The sequence below is a fragment of the Tauraco erythrolophus genome, chromosome 19 (assembly GCF_009769465.1).
Source record: "Tauraco erythrolophus isolate bTauEry1 chromosome 19, bTauEry1.pri, whole genome shotgun sequence".
Classification (NCBI taxonomy): Eukaryota; Metazoa; Chordata; class Aves; order Musophagiformes; family Musophagidae; genus Tauraco; species Tauraco erythrolophus.
The window spans coordinates 2,386,618-2,412,278 of NC_141483.1; the positions used below are offsets into that span (position 1 = coordinate 2,386,618).

General features: G+C 42.8%; 2 protein-coding genes across 2 annotated transcripts in view; one reads left to right on the forward strand and one right to left on the reverse strand.

The window, feature by feature from the left end:
• Window positions 1–19,712, reverse strand: part of RNFT2 (ring finger protein, transmembrane 2) — a 34,860-nt gene extending 15,148 nt beyond the window's left edge. Inside the window, exons 1-7 of the mRNA XM_086623236.1 lie at window positions 19,685–19,712; window positions 19,098–19,285; window positions 16,410–16,900; window positions 13,144–13,622; window positions 11,956–12,032; window positions 9,958–10,058; window positions 6,872–7,025 (exon numbers count right to left, since the gene is read on the reverse strand). Coding sequence (XP_086479362.1) covers window positions 6,872–7,025; window positions 9,958–10,058; window positions 11,956–12,032; window positions 13,144–13,622; window positions 16,410–16,492 — 894 coding nt within the window. The 5' untranslated portion in view covers window positions 16,493–16,900; window positions 19,098–19,285; window positions 19,685–19,712. The remainder of the gene's footprint in view (window positions 1–6,871; window positions 7,026–9,957; window positions 10,059–11,955; window positions 12,033–13,143; window positions 13,623–16,409; window positions 16,901–19,097; window positions 19,286–19,684) is intronic.
• Window positions 19,713–19,848: 136 nt separating this feature from the next.
• Window positions 19,849–25,180, forward strand: SPRING1 (SREBF pathway regulator in golgi 1). Its single transcript, XM_009982284.2, has 5 exons — window positions 19,849–19,986; window positions 20,571–20,727; window positions 21,971–22,122; window positions 22,641–22,754; window positions 23,772–25,180. The coding sequence occupies exons 1-5, from the start codon at window positions 19,876–19,878 to the stop codon at window positions 23,853–23,855; spliced, it is 618 nt and encodes a 205-aa protein (XP_009980586.2). The 5' UTR covers window positions 19,849–19,875; the 3' UTR covers window positions 23,856–25,180.
• Window positions 25,181–25,661: the final 481 nt, after the last annotated feature.

Here is a 25,661-nt window from a genome sequence, read left to right on the forward strand (position 1 = left end):
TTTCAATACCTCACCCTGCTTCATCTGTGGGGCACAGTATACACTGGTGATGGATGGAAGAAATCTTACAGAAAAATAACATGGAATCACATAATTAAAAATTGAATCATAATATATACACACCAAAGGGGGCAAATTACAGCTGCAGAAGCAATGCTAATTCTCACATAGCGTAACTGAGCATTGACTCTGTAGTCTCTTTGACATAAGGCATTGCATAAGTGTGCATGTGTGCCTCCACAGAAGGAAACAGAGGCACGCTAAGGTTTTACACGGCAGAATTAAAATGGGATGCAAGAGAAGTGAGACAAATTGCAATGAGGCAACTGTAAGTTGTGATTAGCACTCAGGGGAAGTTCCAAGTCTCACTTGTTCTGCTGCCAGCAGCATTAGGACATATTCTGAAACAGGAAGATGCTAGAAAAAAGTTTTGAGACCTGCTGGCAATTTGGATCAGAGGAGAGCAGGCTCTGCTGAGATTGCACATCATATTGCCAATATAAGGAAGTGTTGGGCAGGAGCAGTAAACAGGATTGTGGCACAGAGGATGCTGGTGAAAATCCATGCAAGACTAATGAGGAGTAATTCCAAGGTGGGACTAGAGGGGAAAATGAGATCTTTTTGTTAGTGCACAGCACTTCTGAAAGTCACATCTTGGATATCTTAAACTGGGAATTTAAACTTGGAAGGCACCTAAGACCAATGGTTCCTTTAAAAAGTTTAGTAGCAGTGACTTTCAAAGTGTGCTAAGGAGAGGGACAGAAAAGAGTCCCAGTTCCTCAGTACCTAGTCTTACGCTTTAGTAAGTCTTTTTCTTTCATAAGTAAGGAAATTCCATTTCTGGCTCTGGAACACCACATCTGTCCCAGGCTGCAAGAGGGAAATGTCTCTGCAGAACTATCAGGTAGTTCCTGTGGCTCTAGAGGATCAAAGCTCAGATTGTTGTTCAAGAAGAGTGAACCTAATTCTGAGTGAGTTTCCCCAAAGAGCATCCAAGGCCATCAAGGAGAGGGTAATGAGAGGATAGGCTATCACTTATCTGGATCAGCACTTTAGCCACACTACTGGAGAAGATGAGGATTGACCTGCATATGGCACAGTACAAGAGAGAACAGACAAGGAACAGGAAGATCTTTACCTGGATATTTTTTGCAATACATCTATGTGCTGCTCCCAGTGCTTGTTTTAATGCTTCCGTATTTTTTGACCAGCATCTAGAAGACTTAAATGCTCCAAGAGACCTTGGTTTTCTCAGGATGGGAAAAAAGTACACAAACTTCATTTTAAAGGATTGACAAATATCTGGTCCCATGATGAAAGAGAGGCTGCAGGGACATTAGGCAGCCTGCTGCCATTGCTATCACAATTAACACAATTTTCCTCTGGCACTTCTCTCCTAAAGTGAGCCTTCTGCAAGAGGCTGTGGCCTAGAGAAAGTGCTTTGGCAGCAGCAAAGTGCTCCAGCTTGCCCTCTTTCCCCTGGCGCAGAAGGGTGGACTTTGTCCTATGTCATTGGTTGTTCTACATGAATGCCTAGTGCAAGAAGAGCTTGGTGCTCACAGAGCATCAAACTTCTGCACATGCAAGTTATTTGTGCAACTAGTCATGCGATGGAGGAAGGGTCAGTCTGCCCAGTGAGAAAGGTGGGCACCAGGATTTTGGACCATGGTATTCCATGGAGCTGAGCTCTGACACATGATAGAGGCAGGTTGCAGAACAATTCTAATTGTTATAAGGTATGTGCTCTTTTTCCTTACAAAACTGTTTATGCATGGCTGTGCACAGGAACAGAAACAGGTGGTGACATGATAACCAAAGCAACTGTGGACATGCTTGTACTCCATTAGAACATGGAAGAATCATAGAATGGTTAGGGCTGGAAGGGACCTTCAAAGGTCATCTAGTCCAACCCCCCTGCAAGGAACAGGGATATCTCCAACTAGATCAGGTTGCTCAGGGCCTCATCCAACCTGGCCTTGAACGTCTCCAGGGATGGAGCATCCACCACCTCTCTGGGCAACCTGTTCCAGTGTTCTACAACTCTCATGGTAAAAAATTTCTTCCTAATATCCAACCTGAATCTACCTCCCTCTATTTTAAAACCATTACCCCTTGTCCTATCACAACAGGCCCTCCTGAGCAGCCTCTCCCCATCTTTCCTGTAGGCCCCCTTGAGCACTGGGGCTACTCAAAATCAAGTCTTACTAGATTCAGACTCACAGGACACACAGTTATCACAGATCAGCTGACACTAATACTTTGCTTTGAGACAGTTTGCTTCAGCTGAATGATTCAAAGCATTCTACTTCGTGCAAAAGACACTCTGATACTTCTTTCATGTCCAAGGTGCAGCTTCAGAAGGAATATGGAAAGCTTCATGTCCCAGCTTACATGGCAGAGCTGAAACCACCTATGCTAGGAAACACGGTATGCATCTGAAAAAGGTATCTGGTCCAAAGTGCAAAACTGTGAAGAATGGCAAGGGCAGGGCAAGTCTTCTCCAACCAGATTTGATGAGATTATATCTTTTTTTTTTAAAAAAAGCACCAAAAAACCCCAACTAATCAAAAAACTCTCAAGCAAATATTTTCAAAGATGCAGTGAGCAGTCCATAGTGCTAGTGTGGGCTAGTATTTGTACACTTGAACAGTGTAAATAAAAAACTTCCCAGGAGTAATGCCAGTCTTGCCACAAAAAACACATTTGCAATGGCTAGATCTAGCCTTCAAACAAAACTGGCAAGTATTCATTCCATAGTAATTTCATACTATCTTTTCAACAAACATTAGTGTTTTCCTTTTGAATTTGCAATCTTCTGGAAATGCAGCCCCTTGTAACTTGGCTGCACATCTGCATTGAGCGTGCAAAGAAAATTCTCCCTTAGGGCCTTAGGTACCAGCCATTAAGACCGCTGGAAAAAAGTGTTCCTGGTATCTTTCTCTCCTGTAGAGACAGGGGGAGATATATAAAAAAGAACCTGGGATATCAGTTTCTCACAGTTCTTTTTGTGTTTTCTTCCTCCCCTGCCCCTCCACGCTTCCCTCCATTCCCCAGAATATCAGTGTAGATTGCTGACAACAGCACGAGGCGGGGATGGGAGGCTTGCAGGCACCTGGGATTTCCTAAACGAAATCTTTGGCAACTGTGTCTTTTTATTATTTATTTCCTTATTTTTAATTCCACCCCCTTCAAGCTGTCATTCCTTAGCAGTGAAAATGAAAAGCTGCCATTTATGTGCGGACAACAATGGAGGCCTCTGCAGGCCACATGGCTCCTGCAGTTTAATTTACTTTAATTCATTTTATATTGAACCAAATGATCTTATTTGCCTTTTTTAATGGGGAGCCTTCAACATGCAGGGTGGGAGCCAAGCCCCCCTTCCAAAGAAATTATGAGCCCAGCTGCTATTAAAACTTGTACTCAGCTTGATGTGCCCATCACAGCTCATGGGGGAGGAGGGGACATCTTTAGCCACAGGTATGCTCCTTCTCCCACTGACAGCAGAGGTGTAAGGTCGGAGTCTGATGTTGGGGTTACCTTCTGCTTTCTGCTTTTTCCCCCTATCCATAAGCTCTTCTTTCCCTGCCTTTTAGCCTGATTATAGTCTCACAGACTCTCTTGGCATCTCTGTTTTCATAGAATCACAGAATGGTTTGGGTGGGAAGGGACCTTCAAGACCATCCAGTTCCAACCCCCCTGCCATAGGCAGGGACACCTTCCACTACACCAGGTTGCTCAAAGCCTCATCCAGCCTGGCCTTGAACACTTCCAAGGATGGGGCAGCCACAGCTTCTCTGGGCAACCTGTTCCAGTGCCTCACCACCCTCAGAGAAGAATTTCTTCCTTATAGCTAATGAAAATTCCTGGGCTGGGTTGGAACCTGGAAAAGTCTGGGATTATTTTGTCAAATTTTCAATCTTCCCTCATTCTTTGGGGGAGATATCTCTCTGCAGAGACATTCTATTTCTGAGGTATTCAAGCTTGGAGAACTCTGGCTAGTTGTATCTCCATAACATAGTAGTCTTCATGCTTCATACTTCACTCATGATCATGTTTACTGCTCTCTGTATTCTGATTGCAAAGACAAACTTCTTTTTCTGCCTTTCAATTTTAGTTTGCTTTTTGTCAGTTAAAGCATAAACTGATACTACAAATCCAAGATGGTTCTTGATGTCATCTTAAACCAAATATTGCCCTTCCTGTGATGGGGTTATACTAGGAATACATGACCCAGGTACTTTAGGCTAGGAGAACTAAGTGCTCTAGCTTAAAGTTTTAATGTATTCACTGTCCAAATGAAAAGATGCATCTGAGGTAAGCAGAGTTTAGTACTACTCCCTGTTTTCATTAATGATCTTGATGGAACAGAGTAGACTTATCAAATGTGCAGCTGACAAACTGGGAAAAGCTGTAAATGCACTGGAAAGGATTATAATCCAAACTCATCTTGACAGACAGACTGGAGAAATAGTCTGGAAAACAGGAGGGACTGAAGACAGTCCAGAAAAGAACAATAAGATCTGGAATGAATGATCTCTTGATAAAAGACTCAAAAAACTGGCAATATTCAGTCTACAGAGAAGATTGAGGGGAGTACCTGAAGACTTTGATGTGCAAAAGAAAAAGAATCTGATTTGCTCCAATCACAATGGATATGGAGAGGTAGGAGACTGAAAAAAAGGACTTTCAGAGGAGATGCCTCATTCCAGAAAGGCTATGCAAGTACCAGTGGAGACCACACAATATTTAGAGAAGACTAGAATCTCAAGGAGCTGCATGAAAAGCCAGACTAGCTTTGGAAGTGCCTTTGAATGTCCAAAATGAGGAAAATCTGAAGAGTGTGCTCAGAGGCTGAACGCAGAATGATCAAAGTCCCTGATATCCCATCCATGGGCAAGTTTTATCTATTACTGACTGTCAGCAAGAAGGTACTGCAAGGAAGCTCCAGATGAAATACCTCTGTCCCATTGACAGCTGTGCTGAACTTCATCCCTGACAGTGCAGCAATCTCCACTTCAGGCCCTGTATTATGGGGAGCTAGAGGCTGCTGTTCTGACTCATTATATTGGCAGGAAAATTCTCTGTATATATCTTGAGAAAAATCTTCTAGTTCTACTCTGTGAGTTTAATTTATATTTCTCCAGCAGCTTACTACTTGCCACCATTAAGTGACAGCATCCAGAAGTTCATAAACCACAAGCAAGGCTTCAAGCAGACAGGGAGGAAAAGGCAAGTATTAAGATAGCAGATAGATAATAACTTGATAAGAATTTGGTCAAAGTTAATGTGCCTGAAGTGCAATAGAACTGTTCTAACTCAGAAAAAGCTTACATTTAAAAAAAATCATCCAAAAAATCTGTAGCTGGCCTGTAGAAGTAAGCTGGGTCATCAGGCTCAGGGAAAGAGCTCAGCTATGTGGCTACCAATTACAATTTCTATGGCATCCTGGGGTTCTCTTGGAGCTCTCCCATCCCAGTTTGATCTTGTTTAATTTGTTACACTAGATCTCATCCCTGGTTGGCTTAATGGATGTAGTGTAGAGAGGAGGATTAAAAAAACCCAGATCCACAGTGGTAGGTAACAGCAGTCTCAGATGTCAAGGGACAGTGAGACGATCAACAACATCCTAAGACAAAAAACAGACTTTAAAAAAGTGAGAAATATTGCTATCCAGAAAAAGGTATTAAAAATGAAGCATCTGTGCTCTGAGTCATTATAGGCCCTTGACAGATGTGATCTTACCAGCCTCCCCCTGTAGCTGCAAATAAAGACTCCTTCTCTTTCTTCTCTCCCGACAAGGATTAATGAGTACTTGGGATAGCTCTCAGACAAGCAAGCAAAGGCTGTGAACCTTTTCCAACACTGCAATTTATCTTGGGAAGACTATTCACATCACTTTTCCCTCCCTCCCCAGGCTGGATTATGCTCTGACCTAGCACATTAATCTCCCAAAATAAAATAATAATAATAGAAGCAGGAAAAAAAAAAAAGAGCTGGACAATGGCCAGAAATAAATTAATAACCATTTCAAATAGCCCTGCTGTGCAGGAACAAACTGCTCATCTCCCCTGCCACCCATGTCATTTGTAAGCAAAACTATTCCCAGTTTAGATATCCCCTTAAGTGCCCTGCCTGAGATTTGCAGCGATTAATGATAAGATCTTGCATCTATACAGTGTCTTTCATCCCTTTAGCTACCAGAAAGTTTCTTTACCAGACGCAAATAATACACATTTACACATTTGCCACTGAAACATGGACACTACTAGGTGGAGGAAGGAGCAGCATAAGATCTGTAAGAGCAAAAACACAGGAAAAGCTATTTCAAGAGACTATAGTGAGAAAGTTTCAATAGTTAGGCGTAGTCTACATACGATTTTATAAACATTTAAGTATGTTCAAATATTTCTTCACCCATGGTTAGAACTGCTGCTGTCTTTTGTGGCATCAGTAGCTTCAATTTAATACTGTTACTTTTTTGACCCAAGTGGAAAGCTGAAGAGACAAGTACTCTCAATTTCTTTCCATTGAATTAAGAGATTTGTGCTTCAGAAACATCTTTTTACAGAGATTGCTCAGAAAACAAGACTTAGAACCAGGAAAAAAGTTATCTCACCGCTAGTACCCATTCCTTCTCAAGCAATATTCACCGTGCACCTTCCCCCCGATTTCAGTTATTTGCTGGCATTACCAAACCCTTCAGGCTTGCAATGGCTCAAAAACCAAAACTCACTACCTGGGTGGCTTTCTGCCAATGTTTAATCAGAGATTTTATTATTTTTCTTCTTCCATTCAAATTTCATGCTGCAAACATGTTGTAAAGGTATTAGATTAGAGAAACATGCGTATGTCAAGAAGAAAAGAGACTTACCTTTGACTTGACAGCTAGGATGATCTTAGGCAGGGCAACAATCAGGCATTTCAATGCTATGGTGAGGTACTTCAGCACAAAGTCTGCAGTCCCCACAATCCACATGAGATCAAAGAAGTCCAGCCTCTCAAGGTTGGGTTTCAGAAATATAAGGCTGAAAGGCATGACAACAAGGCTCAAACACCGATGAGGAGAACCTCACTTAAGCTTCTTGATACCAGCTACATCCACTGCTGGCTAGAGAGAGCCTAGAAACGCCACTGAGCTTCAGTGATGTTCTCAAGGTCAATAGGAATAAGACATGCAAATTAGTCTCACGGTTCCTCTGGGCCTACTGACCTGTCCATTTCTACTGAGGTCAGCAGGTTTGCCCACTGTCAAAAAACAGTACAGAAACTGTTTTGGAAGACTGCAATCTCCATAAACTGCAATCGACGCTGTAAAAAAGCCTTTGGTCTAATGACAGTGCCTTTAGTCCACAGGCTTGCTCTATCAGATCTCGTTGTAAAAGCTTATCCTTTGAAGTCCAAGTCATCAGTAGTTATGATTCCTTGAGGAAGTCATGGCCAAGTCAAGACCGCTATGTCTTACTCCTCTGAGGCTGGCTTGCAACAGGTAGAACTACTGCAGGGACAGCAGTCTCTAAAGCTACTTGTGCATCAGAAACAAACTGGTGACAAAGGAAGCAATGTATTAGACATGGCAGAAAGGTCAGAACTTCAGGCATGTTAAGCTCTGACAGTAACTTGCCACTGTCAGAAGACAACCAAGAGCTGGGCTGTGCTAATTAGCAACTCTTACCTGAAACAAAGATCCAAAAAGGTAGTTCCCCTTACATAATGTTATTGACTGGGCTGAACATTTGCTCCTTAAAGAAGGGGAGACCAGGACAGCAGAACTTCATATAGCAATGGGCAGGAGGCTACTGACCTGAGCAGCAATGAGGACTGGACCCTACTCAGACTGAAAAAACAAGATTCCTCTTCAGGATATTTACCTACTAAATCCTCATGGTAGAAAGCAAAAAAAAAAAAAAAGGCAAAAAAACTCAAAACAACAATAAACCCAGAATGTAAAGCCTGAACATGAATTTAAAATACTCACAACATTGGCACAGCACAACAGGTAAAATTACACCCTAAAAACAGAAACAGAATCAGAGACTTTACTACTATTCATGCACTAGAAACAAGCAAAAAGCAAATAAATTTAGAAATGAAAAATAAGCCAGAAAGAAAGAAACCCAAAGCAGCTATTGCTTATTTCACAGGCCTGCCTCATGAATAGTTACAGGTCTCCACACACCAAGCAATAGATACACTGGCCCAAGCATGACCTAGCAGCCACCACCACAACGCTCGCAGGAACAGGGCTGTTCAGCGAAGCCCCTGCCCAGTCTGCTCACTGTTAACAAACCAAGCCCTGAACAGCGTGTAGGATGGCCCCAATTTGCTGAAACCCTTTCATTTTAGATGATCTATCCTTCATTTTAAACAAGTCCCATTCATGCTTTTAACTTTTAACCTTCTCCTTAGAGACACGCTGTTTCCCTGTGGTGCAAACAAATTTCTTTTTAATGCTTTCACACCTTTAGGCCATACCTGTTTCTTCTCGTCCACTCGCTCCCACAAGTCCTATAGAGAGTATCCCGTGGCTTGCCATCTCTCATTCCGACCCACACACAAAAGCCTTCTCATGTCTCCCCCTTTACAGCAGCATTTACACACACAGCTTTCCAATGATCAAACCCAAATACATTAGGGGCAATTCCAAAGGATACCGGGGTTTTGGGCAGACCTTGACTCTTCCACTGCATGGACAGTATTGGTGAGAAGAAGCAGGGAAGCAATGAAATAAATTACAGAAGAAACACACCCCAGAGCCATCTAGGCATAACCCAACCGATGCATGTTACACCATATTTTCAGTCTGAAGTTCTAAGTCTCCTTCAGTGGGACAAATAAAATTTTCACTGGGAAGATAACTCACAGTTCAAGCCACTGATATCAAAACTACTTTCTCAAGTAGCTAGGTTTGATATTGCTCTGTTTCTTCCTATTTACTGTACTAATATCCCCTTGCTTAAGTTCTGTATCTTCCAGGGCCTAAAGGGCCTACAGGAAAGCTGGAGAGGGGCTTTGGACAAGGGCGTGTAGTGATAGGACACGGGGGCAATGGCTTTAAACTGAAAGAGGGGAGATTTCCTTTAGATCTAAGGAAGAAATTTTTCACTCTGAGGGTGGTGAGGCACTGGAACAGGTTGCCCAGAGAAGCTGTGGCTGTCTCATCCTTGGCCAGGATGTTCAAGGCCAGGTTGGATGGGGCTTTGGGCAACCTGGTGTAGTGGAAGGTGTCCGTGCCCATGGCAGGGGGGTTGGAACTGGATGGTCTTGAAGGTCCCTTCCAACCCAAACCGTTCTGTGATTCTATGATCTGTTGTTTAACCCCTGCTTTATAATACGCAGGGATGGTACTGAACCAAATGCTTGGATACTAACTTTTCTGTATTTGAGAACTGCTTTAGTCAGAATTTGAAAGAGGAGGCTGTCATAACTACCTCAGATCCAAACGGCTCCAAGCCCTGAGGACGCTGAAGTAAAACACTACTATTTCATCTCCAGTTTATCTCCTGTAATAGACTCAAAGCTTGAGAGACTGAAGAGAAAAGAAAACATTCTAGGAAGAGGAAAATCAGTGGGTCAATTTCTTATCTGTTCTTTACGTTCAGTCACAGCAGTCGAAATGGAAATTTGGAAGTCTCACTATAAAAAAGTATCCACCCTGCTTCAATACATAAGAAAACTGCAAGTGTACATGTTTCAGGCAGCAACACTGTAGTGTTGCATCACACTCTGGCCCATTTAGACCCTGGTGATGTCATTTATTGACACGAGCACAGTCCACTGCTAGAAGTGATGCACGCATTCTTTTCCTCCTTTGAAAGGTATTACAAAGATGGAACAAAGACAGCAGATACCTTAAGTATGCACACTTCCTCCCAAAGTGTGGGGAAAAGCAGGCTTCTCTCTTTTCCTCCCTGGCAATTATCACCTGCTTCTATCATGCACGATGTAAATTTTGCCCACCTGTTGTACAGCTGCTGAGAGCTGAATGTGTAAAGCAAGTACAAGGTGTTTCCAGTGAGGAAGGCCAGGATCCAGAAGACAACCAACACCGATCTCTTCTCCTGAGCAAGAAAAAGAAGCAGAGAAGATAAATTCAAAGTCTCAAGGGTTGCACTGAGCCTTCAACTACTGAAAAATGCAAGGCCGACCCAGGGGACACAAACACGCGACTAAGTATTCAGTAATTAGTTTATTTACGTTGGACTAAGGCTCGGGGAAGGCTGCCAGGTGAAGACATATATAAACACAAGCAGAAATGACTCTCACTCACCTCACCTTTACAAATAAAGTAACTTCAGAGAAATTAATCAGAGTATACTGGTGAAAATGACAGCCTTACTTGCAGAACACAGTTTTCAAAGTTCGGATCTTTCCTGAGATATATAAATTCTCCTGATATTTAAAATGCAGTTTGACAAGAAGATGAAAAAAAAGTCAGCTCCATATATTGTACTATAATTCTGAGCTGTCACCTGACATTTGTAAAATGATGCTTCATCAAAGCAGCGTTTTACAAATAGCTCCAAAGTGACTTAGAAGAAGGGTTAGCTAACTCAAATATAACACTACATGCAGCACATGTGAGTGTTATCTGAATGCATGGAGGCTCTAGAACATGCATTTTTGATTGAAGAAATAATTAAAGGTCAAACGAAGGGCAAATTTCGAATTTCAAAAGACGTGGAACATTATAGACAGAAGCTGGATGGCAGAAGGTCTTGGCCCAGTGTAATTCTGGAGAGTAAATTTTACTCCTGAGAAGAAAAACACCAGCATTTTTCTTGTGAGCTGATTTATTAAGAAAATAACTCTTTGTAGCTATTCAACAGCCAGGGATGTTAGACTGAGATTTAAAGCAGGTGGATTAATGGGGACACCGCTGGAAAGACAGAGGTGCAAAGGGCAAGGCAACAGCAATCTGTTACATGATTGTGCAATTTATCTGTTCATTCAGCATTGTTTCACATTTTTTCCACGCTGCTGATAGATATAAGTATACACTTGTGCCACCCATGTCATTTTTACCAAAAACCAATTCTAGTCTTGTGCTTTTAGTGCTGTTGGAGTATTCTGCTAATAATGAAGATCATAAGGCCTGAAAAAATCTGCTGGTTTCTTTATTTATCAACAGAGCATTATAAAGACACTAATGAGCAACACGTCTTCACATCTAACACATCTAATACATCTTAGCCTTCCAGTACTTAAAGGGGGCCTACAGGAAAGCTGGAGAGGGACTTTTTACAAGGGTGTGTAGTGACAAGACAAGGGGCAAAGGCTTTAAACTGAAAGAGGGCACATTTAGATTAGATATAAGTAAGAAATTCTTCACTTTGAGAGTGGTGAGGTACTGCAACAGGTTGCCCAGAGAAGTTGTGGCTGCCCATCCCTGGAGGTGTTCAAGGCCAGGTTGGATGAGGCTTCGAGCAATCTGGTGTAGGGGAAGGTGTCCCTGCCCGTGGCAGGGGGGTTGGAACTAGATGATCTTTGAGGTCCCTTTCAACCCAAACCATTCTATGACTCTATGATTCTATGATCTACAAAATCCTTCAGCTGAACATCTCAAAACATTATCTAAATGCTAATAAATTAAATCTCATCATTGACTAGTGAAATAGGTTTCAGCACCTCTGCTGTACATAACAGGAAGATAAGGTGCAGAGAAGATGCGCTGCCAGTCAGCGGCAGAGCCAGAAGCAGATTACCATCTCCCTGACTTTTCCTCTCTTTGTTTTACCTCACCACACTTTCACAAAAGAGCAGGATGGAAACTGTTGTAGAGCATCAATGGGGAGAAGTAGGAAGAGGAAATGAGGATTACGGCACAGTATTCATTATTCTCTATTAATATAATGGCATTCATCCCTACAGTGCAAAAGAAGGTTCAACACAGACATTGTTTTGTACACAAAGAGCAATGATGCTTGGGAACATCAGAGAGTGTGATGCTGTACTCACCTTCAGAGCTACCTGTTCTCGGAGCGTTGAGTTGGCGTACGCGAACGTGCTGGCCATACCAATGCACACAGCAATCCCTGCAGGGAAAGACACGGCCTAAGTATACAAGGCTGGGCAGGAGGATCTTCAGTCCTAAGCTACTTGATGTCAGCATCCCAAGCTTAGGAAAAAATTTACTGGGTGATATTCTGGATGCACTGAGAATGAAAATATATAGCCAACTAAAACAGGGTAGTCTGGACTCTATATGAAAATGAAGCGACTGCAGTGAGAACTTGCCACTCAGCCCAACTCGCTGTCCTAATGTCAGTTCTGTGCTGAAGGAGAACAGAAGTGCTGCAAGTTGCAGCTGCATTGTGCAAACGGAGCTCAGCTACGTGACAGCATTACAATAGCAGCTCAGCAGCTCAAGGAGGACAGGGCACAGGGCCCACTACCAAAACCATATAGGAAACTGAGTCCAAAGAGCAAGATGTTGCAGATATTAATCAATACGTGGTTTTGGGAATACTGGCAGAGCTGTAAGTGGACTAAACTCAAGCATTTCTGGCTTTCCTGAGACGATAATCTCAGCATACTACTCCCAGAATGAGTAAGGATCCTCAGCCATGCCACGCATACAATTTTGTAGTAAGAGGAGGATTGGATTAATAAATTTTACACGACCACCGAGGGTCTGAAATACTCAGGTACCATTAAAGAAACCTGGATAGACATATTCTTTAGGGAACTCTGAAGCTCTCGACTGTACATAACTGCTTGATTTTACCAACCTTTACACCCATACAAGTGTCTCATGCCTCTGACCCCTTCTGTGCTACACAGAAGCCTTTGCTAATCACTAGTGCAAGCTCTCCCCATCTCTCTTAGAGAGAGGTGTGAGAGAGAAGCCTTGGTCACATCCTCAGCCCCTACAGGAATATGAAGGAGAGATTAGGAAAAGGAACAGAATTGATCTCCCACAGGTCAGGGCAGGAAACAGAAGGGACCGACACAGATGAGAACAGCTTGGACTGAAAGAAGGGTGAATTTATCAAATGCACTATCCCATGCATTTGAGTATGCCCCCTTCATTCTAGACTACCTCTAGATACTGTCACGTGGATAAATATATCAGACTCCACAGCATGATAAAGCTTCCAAACCAGCCTATAATATACTAAAAATCCAAAAAGGATAGATGCTTACCAAGCTTATGCTGGAAACAAACTTTGGCCAGGAGGATCAATATGAAGGGAAGTCCCTTCTGCAGCCAACCGATCACAGCTTTTAACTCTGAAAGAGCTGGGGCTGGAGTCCCAGCCTGTTCGTCACTGCCTTCCTCAGCGTGCCCATGGCGGTCTCCTCCTGCCATGTGCAGTAGAGACGAACCCCGGTGATGGCCATGGTGGAAATGATGGGACGATTGCCGGTGGTGAAACGGGGCTCCTTCTGTACGACTGGTCCCCTCCTCCCTCGGGGCTGGCATCTGAATGAATACTTCCCCACCTCCTGCTGAAGAGCCCAGAACCAAACCTGACTGGAACGGCGTGGCTGTGATGGTGCCCGACGGGATACCTGCCAGGCCTGAGAACAGCTGTTGTGGTGAGGAAGCTTCAGCCTTCAGACTTTCAAAAACTCCACTTTCATCCACGCTGGTTTCAGAACTGACTGTTTGGCTCCGGTTTCTGCAGTGAATGGAGATTAGAGAAAAGTGATGAAACAAAAATGAGTGCCACAGAACTTGTCAGTCTTATAGCCCATTTAAGAGTTCCACACACACTATCAGAACACAAAGGTCTCCAGATGACAGATGCGTTTCCTTCTGTTTGCTGTTGGAAAGCCCCAGTTGCAGAACTAGAGGCCAGTAACCAGACTCCTAAGATAAGATCGGAGTACTTCTAAAGAACTGATCAAAATGCACCAGTTCTTTCATATATGGAACAGAGTTCCCAAACACCCCCTTTACTTTTGGAGGAATCAAAGGAACCAAAGAAATAACACATCCAGTACCAAACTCAACATCTTCTATAATGATTTTAACATTTAAAGAAAAACATGTAAAAACCCATATAACTTCACACAGCGCAACCAAGACAGGTCACATTATGCACAAGCAAATTAATCAAGCTAACTGAAAAAAAATGACCTATCCTCAAAATCTTCTGTCTTTATTTAGGGATGATCGCTACTTGCCCACTGATGAATAACACAAACAAGAGACAGAGTCAACTGTGGAAGAGAAGTGTTGAGAGCTGCTTGTGTGTCCCTGGCCCAACAAATATTATAAGTGAAAGACGTGCTCCTGGGTCAGGAGAAATTGTTTTATTTTTATATTCTCAGCAAATTGGGCATGGACATACCCAAATTACTGGGCACTGGACAGAATTAGACCTGGCACTGATTCTTTCCTGAGCTTGCTGGATTATAGCCAGATTCCAAACAGGAAGTCTTAAATATCTTCATCCTGATACCAAAAGAAAGCAAGCTTTCTTTGCCTGAACTCGGTACTGTGGTACTGAAATGACTACATGCAAAGTTCAGATGACAGGGAACAATCCAGGTAACAAGTAGAACAATCATTACGCAGAAAACGCTCGGCAGACAGCAAATACCTCTCTGACTTGCAAAAGGAGAGTAAAGAATAAATAAAGCTCGGCGAGAGGCAAAGCCCACAAATAAGGCATGTTGCAGAGCTCTCTTGATTTTCATCCTTGGAGATCTCTAACTTTAGAAATAGCGGTCACAAGCTGAGACAGCACACGCAGGCACATACAGGGCCCTTAACCCTCTCTCTCTCCCGGGTTCAAAAGCCTCCCCAGGCATCTTACAGGGCACAGAGCACTGCCTTTCAACTCACTCTGGAGACAGCTTCAAACCTCTCTGGGCACACCTTCCCACTCAGTAAACTTCTAATAAGGCTTTTTATGGCCACACCCCATTCCCAATGTCTCTCCACAGGCTCCAGCAGGGAATCAAGTCAACAAGATATGGCACACCTCTTTTTGGTTCAAAATATTTGTCAACAAGATCCTGCATTTTACACCTAACATTACAATTCAGGGATGTACACACAAGACAGGGACATAACATGACAGTACTTATGTTTGGGAACTTAAAACCCAACTTGGGTAGAACCCAGTGTTACAGATAAAGACCTAAGTATTGTTTGGATCAATACTACTGGCATACATGAGTATGCTTTCAGCAGGAAGGAATTAATCAGGGACATACTTAAAAACAAATATACAAAGATGAAATTCTGAGTCTGCTGAAGTTAAGAGAAGTGAAGACCAGTGGCAACAGCATTTCTTTCTACAGTTAGAAAACCTTCAGTCTATGTTGCTGACAATGTATTTACCTGTTAAAAAAAAGAAGCATTTATAAAAACCAGTTGACATTACTCAGCTTACCTTTTGCAGTCAACGACAGACACCTATCCTGAATATTTGTTAACCATTTACACAGATCCCAAAGTGTCTTACATATTTGTACAGACTCAAGAGAGCTCTACATTGCAGATGAGAGGGCCCATACAACATCTCATGTGCCTCTCAAGCCCCAGGCTTGCCTGCTGATATAAAACCCACAGACTGCACTGAGGCCTGGGCAGCATCATGCAGGAAAAGTTGAAAATGGCTTTCTTTTCCCCTGAAATTAAGAATGGTGCCATGCTAGAAGTGGTCATGACGTCAAGCTTCATCTCTACCTGTAAAATCACTAAGAAATACTTAGTGACTGCTTGTGATCACGATATTTCACTTTGTCTTAGAGTAATTATATTAGTTTCTTCTTCAGAGGAAAAAAAAAAAAGAAAAGTCAAGCTCTAACCCTGGGAAAGCACAAGGGAATACTTAGTACCAGAACAACAACAGTGGCAAGCCTCCCTTGCTGATGTTATAATTACAGCAATGAATTAGTTACATTAGAATTAGTTACACTTAGAATTACATCTAAATATTCACATACATGAAGCTAGATACAGATTCTGGGATGATGTAAAAGATCATGCAAAATCTTTATAAAACACTAAGTCATAGTCAGTTTGCAGCTTCAGACCAGCAGACTTTTTGAATACCTTAGCAACTGAAGTATAAATAGCCTCTGTTCACACAGATTGGTCCTTTCAGATTGAGAGTGCTCAGGATCCCCACAGGACTGTGCCAGGGATCGCTCTTCTAGAGCTCCAAAACGTCCTGCCTATGCTAAGCCAACTGCCTCCATATGTGCCATACTGGATCATGAAACCTGAAACACTGTAGTTGGTAGCAGTCAATAACTGACATGAAGGAGAAAAGTAAATCTGTTTCCAAATCCTCTAAACTCGAGCAGAAAGCCTGGCCACACCACATGCACAGGAAGTAAATGCCTTTATCAAATTTGAGCTTTCATCTTCTAAAACATACCATACACTTAAATTGCAACATTCTTCTCTGGAGAGGAAAATGGAGGAAAAGAGAAGGAAAAATATTTACCTTTCAGGAGGAACGTTGTCAGTGTTGCTGCTGTGCCGTCTCTGCATTTTCCTCAAAACCTTAAAACACAACACGCTCAACATTAACGTTGAAGGTCAACAATTCCCAGTGTGACTACTAACAAAGGCCCACGGAGTCAGAGGACTGAGAAACCCCTTCAGTTAGCAACATGGCTGGCACAAACCATTTGCTTCTCTGAAAGAGCACCTCAAGCTTGTGTTTGTTTCACAGTACACTTGTGAAGAAACACCTTTCAACTGGCAAATGGAAGCACGGAAAAACGCATCTCCAAGCAGGGCAGGAACTAGTTAGATTCCCTTTTGCAGGACATGGCAGTCACAGGGAGTGTACAGCTGCGTGGTGACATGTTCTGGTGAAGAACTTGAGGACAACTAACAGTTGTTCTTGATGTGACGAGTGAATTGGCATATGCTCTTTGGAAATGAAATCCCTTCTTCGTCTTCTGAAGAAACTTGCTTTGTAAAGCAAAACTGAAGGAAGAAAAGAAAATGTGTAAGTATTTTTTATGAAAAAATACAATCAGGTCATGACACTATTCTTTTAAAGAAGCAACTCACTCCTTTTAAACCACAAAAAAGCCATTAGCAAACTCCGCACAATGGTCATAAATAATATGCACATATGCAAAAGACCACATGTTCCTGCTCCACTCATTCTGGAATTGTCAGCGTAAATAAAGGTCTGGAATGGGAAATGAAAAGGCATTGAAATTGTATTAATTCAGGAACTTTTTCTAGAGCAAGGAGAGAAGTTCTTTATTTAGTTATGTAAATCTCTGCTTTCAAGTGTCTAATTTTAAGGCAACAACCTCAAACGCATGACAAATGTCACAGTTAATTCAAAAACAAAGAACACAGAATCGTCATCGTCATCAAGGCACAGCACAGAGCACCTGGCAAACAGTCTCACATTGCTTCATGTTATAATAGTTACATGAAACCTGAGGAATGTGCTGGTTTTGCAAGTGATTTGTCCAGGTTCCCACAGGCATTTCATAGAAGATTTGGAGAGACGTTAAGTACTCAAGTCTGATCCTTGAGCACTCAGCCCTAGACTACAATGCTACTGAATAAAACGTAAAAGGCTCTAAATACATTTTAATATAAAAAGTTATAACATTATTAAAAACATTTCAAACGGCATGAATATGTGTAAAGAAATGTGTAGCCCTCTGCCTGTATTCTTTAAAGGCACAATGGTTGAGAACATTTCCTAGCTATCCATAAGCAGAGGTATGGAAGCTGAGAAGAAGCATATCTGAAATATTTTTTTTTTCCCTGTATATTTGCACATTTTCATTCATATTCTTTACTTTCAGTGTCCCACTAAGTCATGTAAAATTGCATTAAATTCAAATTTTATCCCTTAATAAAGCCCAAATCATGCAGTTCATGGTGTATAAACAGTTGTGTTTACCACGTGTACCTGCAGTAAACGTACATGTAGTTTGCTCAGTCCTAAAGATAAGTTACAAAACAGTGAAAGAAAGGGTATTGCAGTTAAATCACACAGGTAGCTGTATTGAATTTGTGAAAGGATGAACAAAAAAAAAGTTAACATTCACAAAAAAGAGAAAGACTCTTGGTTTGTAACATCCAGTCTTGAAGAACCTGAGCTGAGACAACCCTGAATTTGAGTCATTGCGGGCAGAGAACATGATGGTTTTAAAATGAGATGCCAATTTTGGACATTCCCTTGATATATCTAGTATTTACTTATCTATGTAAATAAAATTTGGCATAATCATATATAGGAGGAAAAACACAGCTTTTAACACATTTTATGGAGAGGATGCTGCAGGAAACCATCACGAGTACAAGAAATCTAATTCTAACTAAAGTTTTCTGACACCCGAGGTTACCAACACTCTCTTAACTACAAATTATGATCTCATAACTCCCAGCAGTTTTTAAATCTCTAGTTATATGTTCCACTTTGCGTTGCGTTTTCAGGGCCAAAATCCATTTCAGAAGGATCCATAAGTTTTATGCAGTAAAAAAAACCGTATTGCATACTTTTTTCCCCCGATTTTTTTAAAGTTGTATTTGTAGTAACAACACTTAGTACTCCAGCAATCTTTTATGCTTTCCCTGCAGCAAATGTTATTTAATCCTAACCCAACAGTATCTCTGTTGACTTAATATATAATATTATCCTCTTTTTAACCAAAACAGTAATTAAAATATGATGAAAAGGCCAAGACAGGCTGACCCATGCAGGCAGAGCTGTCCTACCTGCGAACAGTTTTGGGGTCACTGCTTATAAAGAAATCTGTCCATCTTCCCATGCTGCAAGCTGAGAGCTAGTCAGTGTGGAGATAACTCTAAAACTTAGAAAATCCCTCACTCTCTTCTAGACCATTAAAAGTCTACTAGATTGTAATGTGGGGTGAAATCATGTTCCCAAATGACATGGAGCTCTATGGGGAGACATTTTTTCTTTTAGCATCAGCCATGAAGGGGACAGTGACATGAATGCTAAGTACTGAAGATGTAGGGCTTTATGAGATGCAATAATCTGTGCTGCCCAGAGTCCTACACATTTAAGATCAGAGAGAACTTAAATAGAGTTTGTTCCAAAAGGCACTCTGCTCCAATACTGATTGGTCCTGCCTCTTCCGGATTAGGGGTTTTCATCTTGCAACACTTGGATGTTTTTTAACAGTACCTGACCAACAGGTTTAACCAGAGGAGCAAGGTGCCACAGTGGGACAGAGGGAAGCTCAAGAGGGTGCAAACATCTCATACATGGAGTCCTTCAGATAATCCCCGACGGTCCAAATTTCAAACTCATCACAGGTCCTTCGAGCTGGGCGATTGTAAGGCACCTGGATGGCAGTGCTCAAACAGGCGCACCTGTAAGAAGCACACGCATAGAGTCACTTTCACCATAGCACGGCGAGTTTCACCTCTCCATCTCCCTGGCAAAGAGAGCGAAGCAGGAACCCTTTGTGCTTCAACCTCTGCATCACACACGTGTGCCTGGGTAATAAACAAATGTATACATAAACGTATTTATATGCACACGCACATCCATACAGCTATAGATACAGCCATATACACACACACACACATATGTACAGACGCAGAGAGACACAGATGAGGTCTTTTTTTCCCGATTAGCTCGGAGAAGGAGCTTCCCGCTGCAGCACGTGGCTGAACGCCCCAGCTGGGGTGCGAGCAAGCCGGCCCTACGGAGCAGCGAGCCCGGCCCGGCGCTGCCCACCCCCGGAGGCCGCGACCCCCGGTACCTACCGGTGCAGGCCGCGGTGCCCGGCCCCGCCCCCGCCCCTCCGCGCACGCACATCCGCGGCTTCCGCCGCCTCCGCCCCGCGGCTGGCGGAAGCGCTCGGGCCGCGCTGCCGGGGAGGGAGGCCCGGGGCTCGCCGCCTTCCCTCCGCCGGAGCCGGTGATGCCGGTCCCGGATCAGCGCTGCCGCCGCCGCCATGGTGCCCTGGGGAGCCGTGCTGTGGCGGCGGCTGCTGAGGAAGCGCTGGGTCCTCGGCGTCGTCTTCGGGCTCTCCCTCGTCTACTTCCTCAGCAGCACCTTCAAGCAGGTCAGTGTCCAGCGCCCTCCGCGGAGCCCCGTCCCGCCGCCCGGCACGCTGCGGGGGTTGGGAAAATGTTAACCCTCATCCCGGGGTTACTTTTCTTCCTGGAGTGTTGTCACTGAACTCCCGGGATGGAATTGCATCACAGCTGTTAAAGACGAGTTAAAAAAGGCATGTCTGTGTTTGCAAGCAACAGTGTTTTGAACCAAAACTGGAAAAAAAAAAATCTCGAAGGGACTTGGTTATTCTGTTGTAGTATCTGTTGTGACGTGTAATTTCAGTGGCAAAGAGCTCATGAGTGTGGTTATTTCGTGTAGTACGTGCTGCTCGTGGTTGTAACTGAGTCCAGCCGTGTTAGCTGATCCTGTGGAGAACTTGCTTCCCTGTTTTACTGGATTATGTTGCTTTCGTGCTGCGTATAGCAAAAAGTAAGCTACTACAAGTCATGTGTTGCTTACTCCATCGACACTTTAATTTCCTGTGCTGTGGAGTCTACGACTCCGAAGTGTTTTGAACTGTGGGAAACGCGTGCGGATTGGAATGGCAGAAGGAACTGGTATGTTTGGTTGCCTTACTGTTTCTCCTTGCAGGAAGAGAGGACAGTGAGAGATCGGAATCTCCTCCAAGTGCAAGAGCACGAGCAGCCGATCGTGTGGAAGGTGAAGTTCAGTTCAGGAAACAGCAGTCAGCTGAGTAACCAGTGCAGGAATTCTGTGCAGGGGAAGCTCCTCATTACAGACGAACTGGGTATACTTGATACTACGAATTTATTCTGCGTATCGCAGTGTCCAGCGCTGCTTTGCCTGTCTGGTTGGTGATGGCACTTCCAAGTAACAACTGCTCCTCGTTCATAAGGCGTTCTTACTGCAGCACCTCAGCGGGTGGTGTTTTACCCCCAGACCAGATGAGTTTTGCTGTGGCTGCAGGCGCTGCTGCTCTGATTCTGTGCACAGCAGGCTTGGGTCCAGCCGGACTCGGCACCTCATGAGTGCGGCTGCACTGTTTCCAGGCCCATCTTGGATTCAGAATTCCAGTTGCCTTTGCATGGAACTCAGACATTGAGTCCTGCTCAATTTAGTGTGGTTGCTTGCGGAGCTATTTGGATCTTCGTGCTGCGTATCCCTACTGTCGGGTGTGTTAGGGAGAGTAATCAGGGAAACCGGATTGGCCTTGTATAGAGGCAGCTCAGGACTGGTATAATTAGTGCTCAGTCACAATTAACAAGCTCATTTGACCCTGTAAACCTAAGGATATCTCTTGCAGGTTCTCCAATGAACCGCTTGTTTTAAGTGTATGGAGCCTTTCCTGCCCTGCACATATGCTTCCCCAGTGTGCTTGTTGCTCAGGCACTGGACCTTTCTTGACCAGAAATCAAGACTGTAGAAAAACCACCGCGTTTTCTGTGATTTGCATCAATGTTAAATTTAGCACTGCCTGCATTATGCTTACTGCTGATTCACTAAGGTCTCTCAAATCACACATATCTTCACAGTCTGACACTGTGGTAGTACAGTTTCCGTAAGGACGTACACTCTGCTTCTGTACTCCTAAGGATTCCGCTCAGCAGTGAACATCAGAGCTATCCTGTATGGATAAATCTAAGTCTCTCCATATTGAACTGTAAAGAGAGCTATCCAGACGTAGGCCCATTGAAAGAACATACGTCATAGTTTTTTTTTCAGTACAATCATCACCAATCACAACGATGAATTATGCCAAAAAGAAATGAGAACTTGAATTTTCTGCATTTAAATACTCATCCTGTATATACAGCATATTAATAGTTCTGCAGGTAACACCAGGCTGTTGTGAAACTCAGCTCTATGTTCAAAGAATTGCTAGTTAGGACTTAAGTCAAATTGAGGGGGATCATAATCTACTAAATGATAAAAAGCCCTGTTCTTTAGTAATGTGATTTTTACTGTAGGTTTCTGTAGATGGTAAAAAGGAATCTGTCTTGCCAGGTGTTAGTACTGTTTTTGTTTTTCAGGCTACATCTGTGAGAGGAAAGATCTGCTGGTAAATGGCTGTTGTAATGTCAACGTGCCCAGTACGAAGCTGTACAGCTGTGACAGCTGCCTTCCCAACGGCTGCTGCAGCGTGTACGAGTACTGCGTTTCCTGCTGCCTGCAGCCCAGCAAGGTGCTCTGACTTTCTCCTGCTTTTCAGGTGTTCTCATCTGCTCAGGTTCCTCTGTGACAACAAGTGCTTGTTTGTGAGGAGCTCTTTTCTTAAGGGAGGCAGTTCTTTTTCTTGGAAGGATGAGGAAAGCCTGCAAGGACCATATGGCAAGCTATAAAGAAAGCTTTAAAAAAATTCATCCTTCCCACCTTTGAGAGGCAATACTGGGAGCCTTGCAAAATGTTTCAGCTTCAGAGGAATTGCGTTTGCCGAGGGGAAATAATTGCAGAAAAGCTATTCTAGCTAGTATCAGTTTTGCAATTAGCACCTCCCTGAATTCTGTTAGCTTCTCCAGGTTCTCTTCCTACTGCTGGGGTTCCTTAACCTTTCAGTGCTTGATAAAAATTCTAAGTGGAGTTGCTTACTATTCCTCTGATACTTGAGCTTTGTAGGTTAAGGTGGACTTTGATTACTCCTTGTTGAAGTACAGTGTTTGTTTTCTTGTTTTGTTTTCTCTTCTCTTTTGCTAACCACTTCAGCAACATCTTCTGGAACGTTTCTTGAACCGGGCAGCTATTGCCTTCCAAAACCTCTTCATGGCAGTGGAAGATCGCTTTGAGTTGTGTCTGGCGAAATGCAGGACTTCATCACAGGTAAGAGATAAGTACATATCCAGGGCTCAAAAATGGAAAAATACCCAAAAAGAGCCTTTTGAAAAATGAGGCTTGGTCCTATGAACGACTAGTCTGTTGCGCTTGCATGCACACGGGCATTTTTATAAATGCTGAAGCTATGGCTGAGAGCTAATCCGAAAGCAGTCCCCTGATCTGTAAGGTGAAACAGTAACACCAGCAGTAAACGAAGGGCAAAGTGCATCTTTAGAGCAGCACGAGTTGTACACTCTTTAGAAAAGAGGTACTTAACTAAAAAGAGACTAGCTGAGTTGGATGATGGTGAAGGTCTCGGATGAGTTCTAGGGAAGATCTTGTAAGCATGAGAACAGTGAGAGTTGTTCCCAGTAGCTCAATGCTATTTACTTTATGGTACTTTTTTAGGCTTACCATATGCTCACAATCATCTGCATAGTAACTCAGAAATTATGCTGTAATTTTTTTGCTTTTTAAGAAGAGAAGTGAACTTCTGTTACCCATCTGATTTTATTAGAAGTTTTGGTCTAAGCAAGCATTGCCCCTCTTAGAAAGTGCTGTTGGAGATGTCATGCAGCTCGAGTATTTAATGTAGCAATAGGGATGGATTGCAAACAAAGGACATAGTTCCAAATGTCTCCAAAGTTTTGATTTTTTATTTTTTTTAATCCATCGTATCCGAACTTGAGCTTTATCAAGAAAAATGCACACATTTCAAGTAGCAGCTTTGTTACAATACTACCTAAGCATATATAATTCTTTTAAAATATTGAATCTGTTCCCACCTACTCGGGTAGTTTCCTGAAAAGGAGGTTCTGGGTATGGTTCAACATTAAACTGCTATAATATAGTAACTGTCTTTTTTATGTTGGGAGTGTTTGACTCCAGGTGATACTCTTATGCGTAGAATAATTTGGGAAATTTTTGCATGCATATAAACACTCTGGGTTTTGGCCCTTAGCGAAGGGATGTATTGTTTCAATATGTGTGTATTCTTAGAGCTTCTCCTCCTCTTCCTGACAGAGCGTGCAGCATGAAAACACCTATAGAGATCCAATTGCAAAATACTGCTATGGCGAGTACCCCCCAGAGCTTCTGCCTGTTTGAAAGCTGCGTGATCTGAGCAACAAGGGGAACGAACTGGAGACTAGAATCCCAAAGAGCAAGAAAACAGCTGTTGCTTTGCAGAAGTGTGTAAATGGCTGATGCTGTTTCTGGGGACAAACCCAGAGGTGCACAGTGTAAGCGAGGGACTTAAGTTCTCCGGATTGAATCTTGCTTTCTTCAGTTTGGTATGCACCTACTCGAGAGTACTGGAGTACTAGTACTGTACTGGAGTACTAGTACATTCTTTGAAGACTTCCTCTAAATTTTAGGATGTGCAGAGTTGATCTAGGCTAAAAAACATCATAGGAAAAATATCTAATGCAGCTTTGCAGCTGTACACGGAGCTTCAATTGTGTCTCTGCAGTCCAGAGACTTTCCAGAGTGACAGTAGTAATTGGAGGTGTTTTGCTTTTAGAGAGTAAAGCATGCAGCATGCCTGATGTGCTTCTCTCTCTGGAGCACTTCTTGGCGTGCATGGTGTACACTACATACGTAATTATGAATTATTTATTCATTTTATAAGGATTACTAGCTGAAAGTACTGATGCTTTGCACAGTTAGTTGTTGATGCCTTTCAGTCCCCGTTTTGTTATGTCAGGCAGAAAAGGAGATTTTAGATCCTGACTAAAATTGGTTGGGATTTTTCCTCCTTAGTCTAAAGGAATTGTATTGGGATTTGTTGCTGTAGTGCTTATGTTCCTCTTAGTGAGTTTAAAGCATTCAGAACTCCAATGGAGTTGTTATTCTGTTGAAGTCCCATAGCACAAGAGAAGAGCAGGGATCTGCCTAGGATGGGATGTTTATTGTCTGTAAACACTGTCCTTGTTACTCTGCAACAGTTTCCTCGAAGAGGAGTCTTAGTCTTGTAAACAGCTCTCTGCTAGTCCACTTTCTGACAGGGAGCACTGAAGATTTGTTTGCTTGAACTTGTTCAGGCCTTAGTAATTCAAATGTACTTCGCTCCTGGTTGCGCAGGAGGCAGAAGGGTGGAGTCGTTCTAGGATTTCAGTTTAATGATGTCCTTGTGTGTAATTAATGTAATTAAGTAATTAGAATGTCAGAACATGGCGCAAGCCCTCGTCTGAGGACAACTGTTGCATGAGTTCAGTTAAACAATCATGATGCTTTGGATTTGCTGTTTGACATACTTGCTACTCTGGAATTTCAGTCTGATCAGAATGGCACTGGAACAGGGTTGGTTCTCCCGCAATTTCTCCTTGCTCTCTAAAGTTGCAATTTAGACTGTCTCCCTCTTAAGGCCAAACAACGCAGAAAAGATGGGTAGGGAACCTGTAAATGCTGACTCAATTTGTGCTGCCTCTGCAAGTCACAAAATCGGTCTGTTCTTTTCTATGTGCAGAGCCTCATCTCTCTTGTTTTTACTCCATCCACTTCCACTGTGATTTTGACTTTGTGTATGTTTGTTTAAACTGATACTTCCTATTCCCTGACTGAAAACAATCTACAGAGGCTTTAAAAAAAAAAAAAAACAACAACCAAAACAAGCACAGTGATGCAGTACCCTGGTGCAAAATATCTCTAGAATGCTATTGTAATTACATATGATAGAAACGAGAACAAGTAGTTACCTGCCATCTGATAAGATGCACTTGTATTATTTTCCTTGTGCTTTCCCAGAAGTCATCAAGTGATATAATGGTTTCATCAGCAGATTCTCTTGAAAATCTTGTTTTTTCCAAAAGCTTAAAAGCTTTAGCATTAGCAGTTTATCTATCTGAAAATGTCTCCCCTTTGCTGCCATCCTATGGCAACTTGCTGCAGCAGACATGATACAGTGTGAAGATG